The sequence below is a fragment of the Mirounga leonina genome, unplaced genomic scaffold, assembly GCF_011800145.1.
Source record: "Mirounga leonina isolate KUSES-001 unplaced genomic scaffold, KU_Mleo_1.0 Mir_115, whole genome shotgun sequence".
In the NCBI taxonomy this organism is placed as follows: domain Eukaryota; kingdom Metazoa; phylum Chordata; class Mammalia; order Carnivora; family Phocidae; genus Mirounga; species Mirounga leonina.
In genome coordinates, this window is record NW_023270268.1 from 87,537,144 (window position 1) to 87,551,491 (window position 14,348).

Below are 14,348 nucleotides of genomic sequence, written 5' to 3' on the forward strand. Positions count from 1 at the left end.
GGGAGCCAAGGCTGGTCTGATTGGCAAAGACTCACTAAGGAGTCTGGAGGACTGTTGGCACTGTACTTCCTGAGCTAGAGCCAGTTCTGCCCTTGGAAAGAAGAGTTTCATAAATATGCTGGGGAAGGTTCCAGATGGCAGAGGAGGAAGAAGGGGAGAAAGCCTGGGGCAGTGCAGCAACCCCCCTTTCAGGAAGCAAGGATAAAGATTTGAGAGGGGGCAGTAGGATCAGCCAGGCGTTTTTCAGAAAGGAGATGACCTTGTAAGAATGTAAGAATGTAGGAAGCAGAGCAGGAAGGAGTATAGAGAAAGAGAGTCATTGTGCTGGAAAGAGTGGGACGATAGGTAGAAAGAGGCCTCAGAGCGGGTGCAAGGGGAGGGGTCCTGCCCCCTTCTCTGAAGCAGCCTGACAGAACTCAAAGAGGGAGGAGGAAACAGATAAATCAAGGAGAGGGAGGAATTCAGCCTGCCTGGGGGACCTTGTTCTTTAAGTGAAATTGCAGACTAGCCCACCTAACAAGTCAGGATAGGCTTGAGGTACTGGGAGAAAGGGGAGCAGACTATCACTGGCCAGGATCCCTACAGAATGAACAGCAGGACTGTGTATGATGTGGGCTAAAAGAGATGAAGCAGGGAACTGGGGCATGGTGAGAGTTCTGTTGGAAGGTCTAGCCATGGTGTCCATGTTAGGTTCTAACTTGAGTGGAGGCAGAATAAAGCTAGTGCATGCATAAGTGGGGAGGGCCCACTGAAGGTAGGAAATGTCCTGCTGGATCATGAGTCCCCTGGGAAGAGGGGACAGCAGATGCTTTGCTCATCTGATAGCCATCCTTTCCCAATTTATAGGGGAACATCAGAAAGGGTCAAAGGTAAGAGAATGAGGCCACAGACACACATATCAAAGTTAAGGTCTTGGATATGCATGGCCAAGGTAAGGAGGTAGAAAACTTTGGTACCAAGAAGGCTGAGCAGCCATGAAGGTGTAGGAGTTGATGGATAATTGACATGGGTGCTGAAATTACGGAGGGTGATAAGCAGAGATGAAGAATGAGAACCCCCTGCTGGAGTCAGTGTGTATTACAGAGGTGGATCTGAGAGGGTTCGAGACAAAAGTAGCCGAGTTCTGAAAAGGCGATACAGATGCTGGCAGGGTCCTCAAGAGTCATTCCTTTACGCATTAGGTTCCTGCTGTGGGCCCATGTGTGCAAGGCTTTGGTGGCAGGAGCTACAGGACAGAGATAAAAAGGAAGGAGGAAGGGATGGTCTGATGTTCTAGAAGGCACAGAGGCAGGGCAGGGCAGGGTTGGGGAAGAGGCAAAGCCAAAAGCAGGGGCAGTGAAGGCTTCCCTGATTGAGCCAAAGGGGGAATGGTGCTCAAAATTTTCAGGGGGCTCCAGTTAGGGCAACTGGGAAAGATAGAGAGTTGGGGGGGTGGGAACAAGAAAAATACATTGATGGAATTGTACCAAAAGTTATACCAAATAGTTCTGAGAGATGTTAATGGATACACATGATTTTTTTCAAGGTAATGAGGTCACTCTGTAGTTTGGGAGACAGTTTCATGTGTTTAATGGACATGTGCTTTAATGAACATGGCACATCTTCATGAGGCAGCTATAATATGCATTTCCCAAACTTAGGATTGTAGAACCCCTTTTTCTTTTTTGAGGCTCATCTGGCAGGACTGCTGTTCTATGGAATACGCTTTGAGAGACATGGGTCCAGGGTCTGAGATTGTGCCACAGCAGCTGTCTAGAGAATGCTGCTGATGAGAGATAAGGAGGCAGAGAGGGACATCAGGCGTGGCCGAAAGGAGGGCGTGAGTGCACATAAAGGTAAGAGAGGTGAAATGAGCCCTGTACAAGCATACTGCATAAGAGGCACAAATGGGTGCTGAGAGTGGGAGGTGTAGGCAGTCAAAGGGAGCCAGAGAGGGCAAGGGAGGGAGTGGGGGCGCACAGGTTGTGAATGCAGAGCAGGATGGCCAGGCTGGAACGACAGAGGCTCCCTGAGGCACAGCCACAGAGCCCGTCACACAGACACGTGCACATGCCCACACACAGAAGCTGGTGGGCTGCGCTCGCTGGATTCTTCCAAATGTGCGTTCCCATGGCAGCACGCTTTCCTTTGCCCTGGCCACAACTGGGGGGACTAACAGAGGGGGGCAGGCACAACCAACAGTTTGTTTCTCTGCTCCCCACCTTCCTTCACAGAAAGAAATGCTACTGCAACACTGCATTCTTTAATTCCGGGTTCTTTGTTTTGTTTTATTCTTGTGTTTTTTCTTTTAAAAGCTCAGGATGTAAGAGGCTTTACTGGTTTGTTTCTTGTTTCTGTTTTTTTTTTAGATGCAGCCAGCCGTCTCCCTAGCATCCTAAGCATCCTTCCCAGGCACGGAAAGACAATGTTCCCTAAGCCCAAAAGTTCCTGGCACCGTGCACAGATGAATAAGACGTACCCGAGGGTGCTCAACCCACATCGGTATAAGGGAGTGAACTGCACGCCCCCAGCCCCCTTGCTCCTGCTCTGGGAAACTTCGACCTGCCTCATGCTGGCCCGTCTTCCTGGCATATTGATTCTGTATGCTCCCTTAGGACAATTCCCTATAGTTGGGAAGGTCTCTTCTAGGGCTGGCTGGGCCTGGTCTCAGGGCTCCAACTGAACAATCAAACAAGGGTTCCCATGTGCACTCATATGTCCTGAACTGATGCAGAACAGGATGGTGTTCAGAGGCTCTGCATTAAAGCCAGAAAGGCTTCCTAGAGGAGGCAAAGTGGGAACTGACTTGGGAAGAAGAAGAGAGGCTCAAGCTGGCAAAAAATGTGAGTAAAGCACAGCCAGTAGAGGAAGTTCGGGCATGAGAGACATGGGAGGATTAGCAGGATACCCAGGGGACAGGAAGGACATCAGGTTAAATGAGGCTCAGGGCCATAAAGAAGAAAAGATTGGATTGGGCTCTACTGGAGTAGAGAGTACACAATAGAGGGCTGTGGGCCACATCCTGGAGCCAGGCTATGGGCAGCAGAAGTCGGGGGCCTAGCGCTGCCCAGTGGCCCTCAGGACCTCCACACAGGGTCCTTCCACATGTTTAGCAAGCACTCCGATCCAAGTGTATGAAGGCTTTGGAGGTTGTCTTACCTATACCTCTCCCCATACCAAAATTGCTGCCACGTGATCCTGCCAAGGGGCTGTTCAGCCTGGGCTTCAGCATCTTCAGTGACAGGGGTTCACTACCTGATAAGATATGTAAGCACCTAACACTAATGGGGAAAGGCAGCTTCTCAGTCAATGTCATCTCACAGCAACAACAACAAAACCCTAGTATCACTACTACTACTACCACTAATACTAATAATAATAACGAGGAGTGCATTTAGAACCTCACATACTTCCATCCCATACTCTGCCCTCACCTCCTACCTCTACACTCTGAATCATCAGTCTCTCACCTTCCCTCTCAATAGGCAGGAGACACCTGCTGCTTGGTTTCTCCTCCCCAATGCCCTCCTCTCTCTCCCTTCTCTCCATTTGGTCTGTTGCCCATCAGCCAGGCCAGCGGCAGCTCTGGAGTGAAACCATATACTGTGGGACGGTATTCGCTCTTCCCCTGTGATCCTACCACCATCCCTTGTAGACCATCAGGATCATCCAGAAACAAATGCTCAGTCCACAAGGCACAAGCACTTGGGTGTGTTTCTTTAAATGTGATCCTTGGTGGGGCATTGCCCTCACGCTGGCCCCTGCTGGCGATTCTATAATGGAGGCCTACGACGGAGCCCAGGAACTGGCAGCCACAGCGACGCTGGTGCCCTTGTGGCTTGCCTTCAACTACATCACAGGCCACCAAACTCTTCTTAAAGGTCCAGAGAGTAACTATCTTAAAGTTATGGCCATCTGGGCTCTGAGGAAACCACTCAACTCTGCTGCAGCAGGCTGAATAGCGGTCCCCCAAAATATCAGGTCCTAATCCCTGGAACCCGTAAATGTTAGCTTATTTGGAAAAAAAAGAGTCTACACATGTGACTATTCAAGGATTCTGAGATGGGAAGATATCCTGGGTTATATGAGCAGACCCTAAATGCAGTTACAGGTATCCTCGTTAGAGGCAGGCAGAGAGGGATCTGACGCAGACAGGAGAGGGAAAGGCAATGGGACCGCAGTGGCAGAAATGGGAGTGACGTGGCCACAAACCGAGGAATGCCGGCAGCCACCGGAAGTTGCAAGAGGCAAGAGGCGAGTTCTCCCCTAAGAACCTCTGGAAATAGCACAGCCCTGCTGACACCGTGGTTTCAGACCAGTAAACTGCTTCTGGATTTCTGGCCCCAGAACCATGAGTGTATACATTTCTGCTGCTGTACGCTACCAAATCTGTGGTAACTTTTATAGCAGCAATAGGACATGAATACTACAAACGCACATGGCTGTGTTCCAATCAAATTTTACTTAGGAAAACAGGTGGCCGGTTCACGGGCTATAGTTTGCTGGCCCCTGAATCAGACATTAAAAGATGCAGGTGCACAAGATGGGTTGGAGAGAAAAGCCACAAATACGTATTTGGAATTCATTACTCAGAAAAATAAATAAATAAGATATAAACACTCAACTGAGTTCCCTTTGCCAGGAAGGAGCGATAAAGGGGAGCCAGAAAAAATTTTCATCTCCTATCCATGATCTGCTCAGAGATGAACCCAAATAAAACCTCTGGGAATGTGTGAGGTAAACAGACTCCTCCAACTGGAGCAGCTGCCATAGGGACCTCAGTGGCCCATGAGGGATCTGACTGGCCGGGGAGGGGGTGGTGAGGTCAGGTGTATGGTGGGGGCTGTGAGGTGAGGGGCACCCACCCGCGGTTGTGAGTGTCCTTCAGAGCACCCAGCTGGGATCAGGGCTCTCTCTCCTCTGTCTGCCTGCCTCTGGAGCAAGGATGCAGCCAGCCATGCCGAGTGCCGCCCCACCCCCACTTCCCTCTCACACACCAAGGAGCGACTGCCTACATGCATGTGTGCACACACTCTCCCAGGTCCCCTACAGAGCAAAGTTCCACAGACACTCACCAGACACGAAGGCCACTTTTTCCTTTAGGATGGGAAGGACATCAGAAGCTTTCAAACCATCATTCCGAAAAGACCCTGTGGGACGACAAAAGAGAAGGAATCAGGATGAAAGAGGGCAGATGGCTGAATCCCTGGGTACATCCCTCAGCAGCCCAACCCCATCATGCGCCAGAAAGCTGTGCCTTGTTCAGGTGCTACAGCCCAGCCCAATGGAGCCGATGGAACGGGAGAAGGTCCGCAACATAAAGGACACTGCCACATGATGCCAGGCCACAGGGGTGTCCCTTCCAGGGACAGGACAATCCAAGTTGCCCCCACCACACACGCAAAGCTCCGCGCCTTGCAGGCAACAGCCACGGCCCTGCTGCTGTGGGCAACTTGACGATGGGGCTTTTTAAAAGCCACTTTTGTACCTCTTTGCCTAGCATGGTGTGTGGTACACAGTAAGCACTCAGGAAACATCAATGGAACAGGTTAATTAATATCAGAATGGACCACAATGCCCTAAATAATTGTTTTTGCCTTTCCTCTACCTGGCACAGTGACTCTTAGTTTTCATTGTACAAACTGTAAAAGTAAACCACAATATCCCCAAGTGGGAAGCAAAACTGAATGCAATAACCCTTCTTCCTCCTCCCCCTCAATGTCACCCTCACCAGTCCACAACAGACAGCAGGTGGGGAGACACCAATCTCCTGGGAAGGAAATGCACTCCCTTCTTCAGCAACTCATTCTCTGCCTAAATTTCGCTTCTCAGCTGCAAAGTCCCTTCTGGGGTCCAGCTCACTTCCTGTTAGGGGGTTGAAGGCAGAGGCCTGGGGCTGACATAGAATGGAAAATAATGGTGTGCCTGGAGAAACAATAGCCTCAAAGGACAACCCAGCCCGGTGTGAGTACAAGGCACGTGGGAAGAGAAGCCTCCGCATGCACACGCAAAACAGCAGGCCAGCCCACTGCGCCCTTCCATTTAGCCCAAGCACCCCACAAAGACTCTCGGGGAGAGCCAGCCCATGCCCTGTGAGCCATAACTGGAATCTCTGCTGTGGATCACCACTAGGGACATCATACACACAGATGCCTGGAGAGAGGAGCTTCTGTGTCAGCTCAGTGAAACAGAACCGGAGACCACAGGCAACCACTCTAGTGCCTTTTTCCACTTGGCTTACTCCCTTGTGGTCCCAATCTGACAATGTGCAGAGAAATGTACTGGGATGATGGTCCCCGCTCAGGGCTGTCTCAACCTCTAAACCCTGATTGCTTCAAGAGACTCTCCTGGGAATTCCGGCAACAGCCCAGGGTTAAGATCACTGGCCTATAGGGAAGGGAAATGAGCCAGTTGCACACTCAACCAAAGAGGAGGAGAGATGTGTCTCCAGAATGCCAGTTTGCCATGGTCAGGGGTTATATCCTAACCCCAAACAAATTCCCAAAGTGCCTCTGATCATTTCACCTATTTCTTCTTCATTTTTCACTACATGAAAACAGTGAGCCTTTTTATTCATCAGTTGTTTCTCTTTACAAGCTGGCCCACAGTACCTAATGCCAGAATAACCCACTACAAGGCTCACTTTGAGAAGAACATGGGCAATAGAAGAAGAAAAACATAACACGACAAAAAACAAACAAACAAAACTCTAACTATAAGCATTGTCTGTATAGATCGTTACACTCTGACCTTATAACCCAACACAGAAAAACTACTAAATCTCACTACTCGAAACCACTTAGGATCCATATAAATTATTACAGAATTTACAAATAGATACATAGGGTTGGGTTTTTTTTTTTTCAAATTCATGCAGTAAGATGTTTTGGCTTCCTTGGCATGGAAGGGTCCTACTCGGCTTCACCAACTAGACAAGGATCATCTTTAGCTGATGCATGAGTTGTTTGTATAAAATGATGCCTCTGCATTAAAAGTGCCTGTTTTCACATGTGAAATACATCTCTGTATACATCAGTTTTAAAACACTCTCCTCAATATTGCTACATACGCCTTAATTTCTATAGGAAAAAATTTTAATAAGAAAAGTTAAACTTTAGTCCTGTCTGCTTCCAGATTAGTTCAAAAGGAGCAAGGCCCAAACTGAGATTTGACAAGAATCACATAACCCTCTTTTCTCCAAAACACCTGTCCTATTTTTTCCACTGCTCTTCCTCTCCCCCACCTCCCTTAAAGTATACAAGATGGCTCTAATTCCAAGAAGTCCCCAGACATTAAGGAAGAGCTTGGAATTTGTTATAATGGAAGCAAAAGGTTCCCTATCCTACCCGCTCATTGCTCCTACCTGTGGAGGGAGAGCAAGGAGGAACTCTGAATTCCATCCTTCACACCCCACTCATCATGCCCCACCTCTTCCTTCTCCCCTCCAGACTCCAGGGCCTGAGAGAGAGGCAGTGGCTTGTCCCTGCAGCTTGCAACCATTGGCCATTGGCCGGAGTAAATGTCAGTATCTTGGGTTGGGGCGGTCTAAGATTCCTAGGGCTTCCTCTTCTCAGGCCAGAGTCTTCTCCCATCTGGGTTAGACCACAGCTGAACTACCTCCCAGGTTGTGAGCCTACCATAAGAAAACCTAAAGTGTCTAGATTTACAAAATCCTTAACTAGGGGATAATTGTTTCCAACAACAACAAGATTTTTCACATTATAAAAAGATTTGCTCCAGGGTCTCTTTAAATAAAGGTTGCCTTAATGGTTTGAATTAGTTTTTCATTTGCCAAAAATTGAATTACAAACAACTTTTCAACAATATATGCATTATGTAAAGCCAAGTAGAGCTAAACTAATTAGCCCAGCAGCTCAGAAGTCAGCGACCTTGAGTAGAAAACCTATTTGCACTGGCTGAGGGTTCTATGTATCAATTCCCACAGGCCCTTGTGAAGCCAGCTGTCGGGATCTATAATAAAGGAGAAGTCCATTGAACACTAACTCAAACAGGACCAATGAAATAGCAACATGTTTTCACTATCAGGTACATGTCTGGGCAGCCTCATAGAAAATGTTCAATAAATATTTGATGAAAGGATAAAGAAATGAATGAAATGGTAACCCTTTCTCAAGTGACATGCGCAAGGTCAGTGGCCTCATCTGTCACACCAAGGGCTGGTGATCTGCGTAGATGATCGCCAGGTCCCACTCAGCTCTGATAGTCTGAGACTTTTTAAACCTTTTCTTCATATTTATTGGCTTTTAAGATCCTCAGATTATCAGATCAATATGCTTTGAGAGAAAGTACTGGAAACAAACTCCCTAACAAGGTTCAGTGTGCTTTGGGAAGATAAAACAACTCTTCCCTGGCCTCCCAGTGTCTTCTTTTCCAGGAATCAGCTTAGGGATCGGGATGCCCAAGACACATCACCCCATTTTGTGGACAGCCCCAGTTACCGAAATGGAAGGCTAGTGATGGAAGAACTTCTGTGAGGCATACATACCTTGGAAGAGGCAGGCAGACCTGACCTGCAACTGCTATCTCTGAACAAGGTATATTTGATAATAGCACTATTACACTACAAACTCTAGACCAACTGTAGATCAGCTTCCCCCTTTAAAAGAAACAGGTGAAACAGTAGATCCCTTGCTAGCTCTAAAGAAAGCCTGAGAAGAAATAAAAGCCCCTGTGCCCTTTGGAGTTACTGTAGGAAAAAAAAAAGGAAGAACCAGAGGGCACCCTCAGGGACCTGACCCAACGTGAGTTTCCTGCTTTCTCTTAAGGACAAAGGCACGCTTTGCTGGCATTCAGCACTAATCCCACCCCATTTGTGTCCTGCTCCTGTCAGAATTACAAGCCTGCTGTTCGATTAATTAGCAAAGTTGAAATGCTCCGCATCTATTAGGGAAGTAAAAATTACCACCGCCACCTCCCCAGGATCTCCAGCATGGAACTTCTGTAAGCCCCACTTTTGCCACCTCCTCACTCCAAATGTGTTATGCTTACATTGCTGCTGCCCGTTCCCCTTCACCTTTTCCCAGCCAGCCTTCCCCATGTGGGAAAGTGCCCAGCTTCCTCACCCTGGCTCCCAGCCCCTGCAACGCATCCCCCCCAACCGCCCCGCCCCGTGGCAACAGCGGGGCTGGCCCTGGTATCAGAGGCCCTCTGTCTCTTGTTTCCTGGCTCCAGGATGGTGGTGAGTATCCCAGGGCAGCTGTGTGTCTTATGCTCCATGCTAGCCTCCTCCAGAAAGCAGCGCAGATTTCAACAAGCGAAGACACAAGCAGCTAAGTGTTGAGCATCTGGAGGTGCAAGCTGCCAGGGTGCCCATGGATTGCTCTTTATTTCCTTTTGGTTCTCAGCCACACCCCCTTAACGTGCACTTACTGAGAAGTTACTGTGTATTTCAATATTATCTCATTGCCTCGAGTGGGCCTGACCCTGTGTGACCACTGCTCAGGTAGGTCTCTGCCTCCTCTTTCCACTCCATCCCTGTGTGTCCAGCATGGAAGCCTTGATCAAAGTTGCCCCGAATCACTGGCGGATCTGCTGCAAAGGAGACATCTGGTTTACAGTTGAGAGTTCCAAGAGCTCATGAGGTCGAGCTATAGTTTGGGTATAAGAGGGACTGTTTCCTATTCCCAGAGTCATTCTTCCACCAGTTCTTCACTGAGCACCTATTATGTGCTAGGCCTTATGTTAAGTGTGACGGTACTTAGACAAATAAGTAAGGGACCCCACTCTCCAGGGGGCTTGCAGGCAGTGATAGACAAGTATGCAGATAGGACAGTGAGCTGTTATCAGAGACAGGACATCACCTGTACAGAATGCAAGGGAACTCAAAGGGAAGGTGAGTCCTAAAGCCTTGCTACTCAAAGTAACAAGCCTCACCTACCAGCTAGAACCTTGCTAGAGATGCAAAATCTAGGCCCCACCCCAGACCTACAGAATCAGAACCTGCATTTTAACAAGAAATCCCAGTGATTCCTATGCACGGTGCATTTGTGGAAGATCTATACACCAACATATGTCTTTCTATTCCAGAGCTGCCTAGAGACAGAGATAGATAAAAGCATCCTTTAGCCTAGTCTAAATAGAACCTCTCACATCTGATGTAGTGCTGTTCATCACCCCTCCCACCTCCACCATGGGAAGACGCCTCACCACCGCCCAACAATTCCAAAGAGTCAGCCACTACCCTGGAACCCATCACCCAGATTCAGCTCTGGAGTAAAAAGGCTATCGGAGAGATAGATGAGTTTCCCCTCCAGGGCACTGAGACTGGACCATATCTTGTTTTTTGGGAGTAGGAGTGGTTATGAATAACACCTGTCCAAACTGCTCAGAATTTTGGTAGCTTAAAACACTCTCTCATGTATCAGGTATTTTAATTTCACAACAAATCTTCCCCGCTACTTCAGCCCTCAGAGTCCTGCCCTCTCTAACTGTTCTCAGTATCATATATACATTTACAGACCAAGACACCATCTCCGAGATGGCCCTGGAAGACAAGGAGCCAGTTGGTTATGCCTCTTCATCGTACCTGCACTCCCACCCATGGGTACAAAGCCCCAAACACTGGGCAATACTGGATGAGAAACAGAAGAAGGAGAGGTGCCCCCACGCTAGGGAGCTCCACATCTAATGAGATACAGTGCTTATCCCGGGCAATAATCTCCCTTGGAGGGGAGACACAGTTTCTGCCCTCTGAGAGTTTTCAGCCCAATAAAATACCTAGTGCCCATTTCCCCTGACACCAGGAAGCTACCAGACTCTGTACGAAAAACAACTTCCAATTCTAAGGTTCTGATGAAGACCCTGCCGCCCTCCCCCAGCCTGGCTGTCCTATATCCCCATATCCTGATTATTGGTGCCGTCACCTACTAACTTACCTAAAGAGAAACATGGGAGGCCTCCTAGACTCCTCCCACTCTTACACCCCAAATATCAGTTCAGTTGCTTGGTTCTGCTGATTCCATTTCTTTAATCTCTCTCAAATCCATCATTTCTTCTGTGCAGTTTCCCTGACCTTCCCATCCAGCGGAGCCATCCCTGACTGTGCCTTGTACTCTCTCTCTCCTGAAAGTCATGTCTGTGTTTTCATTCTGCCCTCCATTAACGGATTCTGATGCCCTGAGGGTAAGGACCATGTCTTACTCTTTGCCCTACCCCAGCACTTAGCACAGTGCTTATCATGCAAAAGAGAGTCCAGAAATACTGGGCTGAAACTGAGCAGGCACAGATCCTAAGAAGACAGAGTAAGAGTGGTGAGTACGAAGCAATTTATTGGGACAGCTCCCCCAAGGAGGTGGTCTTTGAACCAGAATTTGAGTAAGGGTAGGGCCACAGAATGGTGTCCTGGTGGCAAGCGGCACAAGCCAAGGCAAAGAAGAAGGGGCAAGCAGGGCACATGCCAGAGATGGAGAGAGCATACTGGCTAAACAGTATGGTAAAGCAGGGTTAGGGAGTGATGGAAAGGAGGGCATGGAGGTGGCGCTGGACTCTGTGATTGTACTTTGAACCTGATACTCAATAGGGCAGGCTCCTGGGAAGGCATCAGCAGAGATGTGGCTGCAAGTGCCTTCAGAAGCACAGAGAGCTGGGACTGTGCTGCAGTGCAGGCCAGAGCTGGGTGGCATCTGGCTGGTCCAAAAGGAAGGCTGTGGTTCCAGAACAGAGCTGTAACCAGCAGGCTCCGACTGCAAACTCCATGTCACGTTCTACTGGGTAAGGCGCTGGGGGAGGATGGGACACATCACCCATGCTGAGGTGGGTGCTACAATATGAGGACAGGAGGCACTGGAACTTTGTCTCTTTTTATCTTCTCCTGAAGTTCCAAGAGAAGCAGGAAGAATGCGTGTCTGTGAGGTATCTGCTGGGAGCTGCCAGGCCAGTAGGAGGCTGGGAGTTTGAGTAAGACCCCATGAAGATGCAATATGGAACTGAATCATAGAGGAAAGAGACTTAAGGACATGGTCCCTTCTGTGTAGGGACTAGATGGGCAAAGCCCTGGGGGAAGACACTGTCGGTACAGCTGGGGTTGGGAAGCAAGTCACTGGTGGGTAGAGGCGATGATCTTCATTCCCTTCACTGTCTTTTCTCTCCTTCACCTCTTTCCTATAATAACACAAGACAAGGAGAGAGGTGGCAAGAATGAGAGAAAATGGGTAAGAGCAAGAGAGAAAGAGCTGTTGAGAAAGACACACACACACACGCATGCACGCAGATGGAGGTGAATGTCTTGTCTCCTCTTCAGATGCTCATGAGCTATTGAGGAAACTGGCTGTTGGAAAACTCCTCCAGCGACTATAAATATGTTCCTTGGAGCTCTAGTTAAAACAACTGCCACTGAGGCAGGAAGTGTGCGCTGACAAGAAGGGATAAATCTGGCAGAGAAGGAGACTGGGCAGCTTTGTGTCAGCAACAGAACACACAGCACGGTGCGGAGATCCGCCTGCCTCTCCCCGACCTGGGGATCCATCCGCCCACAGTGAGGCCGGCTGCTGGAAGCCACCATCCCTCACCACTGACACCTGCAAGTGTCAAACCAGCCCCAGCAGCATCAGCAGCATCCTCCCTCTTTCCTAGGGAAGGAGGGACAGTGTAGCAGAGCTCAGCTCCTCCCTGGCACTTCTAAGAGAAGGACATTCACAAGCCTCAGCTAACCCGATTTCAACGCAAAAAGGGAGAGGGGGGAGAAACAAAAATGTGGGCTCCTCTTTGGGCAAATGCTAAATACTAAGCTTTTCCAAGCCAACTGACTAGGTCTCATGCAACATGACGTAGCAGTCAGGGACTTGAGACGACAGGGGCCAGACTAGGCAGTCATTCCACCAGGTAGAAGCAATGCCTACCTTTCTCTGAAGTCTGACACACACATGTCCATCACTACCCACAACGTCCATTTCCTGCCCTGCACTCTAGTGAGCCGTGTATCTTATCCAGGGTGTCTTCCCCGCTGCCTCCTCCCCTGCCCAGGCTGGGCTGGTTCCTCCTTCTCTGAAGGTCACTTGGCAGGTTCCTCACTCTTGTGCCATCTCAGCTCCTCCATCTGGATCCCTTTGGAGACCCTAAGCTCCAGAGGGTGGGGCTAGATGTTTCTCTCTGTCCCTCCAGTGCCCAGCACACAGCTGAGGAGCCACCCAAGACAGATTCTTATTCACCCACAGTGCTACAGTGCCCTCCACACCAACAGTGCCCACTGGCTGCTGTGTCTCTCCCCTCCCCCTATCCTTCTCCCTGCCTATTTCTACCCCCATCTTCATCTTTCTCTCTCTCACGCTTCCACATGAACTCTAACTGTGGCCAATTTCAATATTAACTTTCTAAAGTCAATATTAGCTATAAAGTCCTGGCTAATGGGCTACTTTTAAAGAGCAGAAATTTGTAACACCATTGCTAAATTAGCTGCATTAAAGATCACTAATAATTAGCACTTTAAACATGTGGGTAACACCTCTCTAAGCCCAGCTAATGAGCAAACCGTTTCTGTTTATTCTTCACAAGATTTAATAGTAGCTGAGTTGAGACCTCAGCTGCAACACACACAGGCTCACTCACTCACCCTCCCTCGCTCCCTCCTTCCCCAGAAAACTTGACAACATTCAGTGTTCTCTAAACATAAGAAAATGGCCACTTCAGAAGTGATTATATCTGCCCATCACTTTTTAAAAACTGATTCTTTGCTGACTAGGTTATTTAAAGCGCTCATACCTCACGGATGGTGGTGATGGCAGATTTATTGTCTTTTTGTTACACTGAGTATTACTCTTGCATGGGTCCTCAAAGTAACACAGAACATTAACCAGTGATGAATTAGTCAGTGATGAATATGAATCAACTGTTGAACATTAGCAGTATATTTGCTTATATATTTAGAGAGCATTGCAGAGATACTCAGAGGTGGAGGCAGAAGGTGTATGCTGTGGTTCAGATATATAAAAGGCCCAGTCCTTGGGACCCTCACTCTCGGTCCCCCTCCCTCTTCCCCAGTGTACATATTTGAATTTTAATTAATTTTAATTTAATCAGGACATGACTTTAGGTTAAAGATGAAATTGTTGATTTGAAAATCCAGCTTTGGCCTCTGTCACTGTGGAATAGCAGGTATGCAAACATGAAATGTTGCTGTACCTCCCCACTAACCCCCCACTCTGCCCTGCTCCCCATAGCTGGAAATGCAGGTGCAGGTAGCAGTAAAGCAGCAAAACTGCCTGCAGAGCTCAGAGCAGGAGCCCCTCATAGGCAGCTCCTAAAGCAGTCCTTCTCACCCAGCCCAGAGCTACTCTCCACTCCTACCTCCACACTTTTTGACTCCTTAGCTGTGCCCTTCTTGCCCTAGTCTTATTACCCATCAGTGGAAGCAA

At 48.6% G+C, this 14,348-nt stretch overlaps 1 protein-coding gene across 7 annotated transcripts in view; it reads right to left on the minus strand.

Annotated features, from left to right (window-relative positions):
• The window catches only part of KALRN (kalirin RhoGEF kinase), a 648,894-nt gene that overhangs the window by 450,790 nt on the left and 183,756 nt on the right, over positions 1-14,348 (minus strand). For all 7 annotated transcript variants that reach the window (XM_034999991.1, XM_034999993.1, XM_034999994.1 and 4 more), the window contains exon 2: positions 5,055-5,129. In XM_034999991.1, the coding sequence (XP_034855882.1) occupies positions 5,055-5,129 (75 nt within the window). The remainder of the gene's footprint in view (positions 1-5,054; positions 5,130-14,348) is intronic.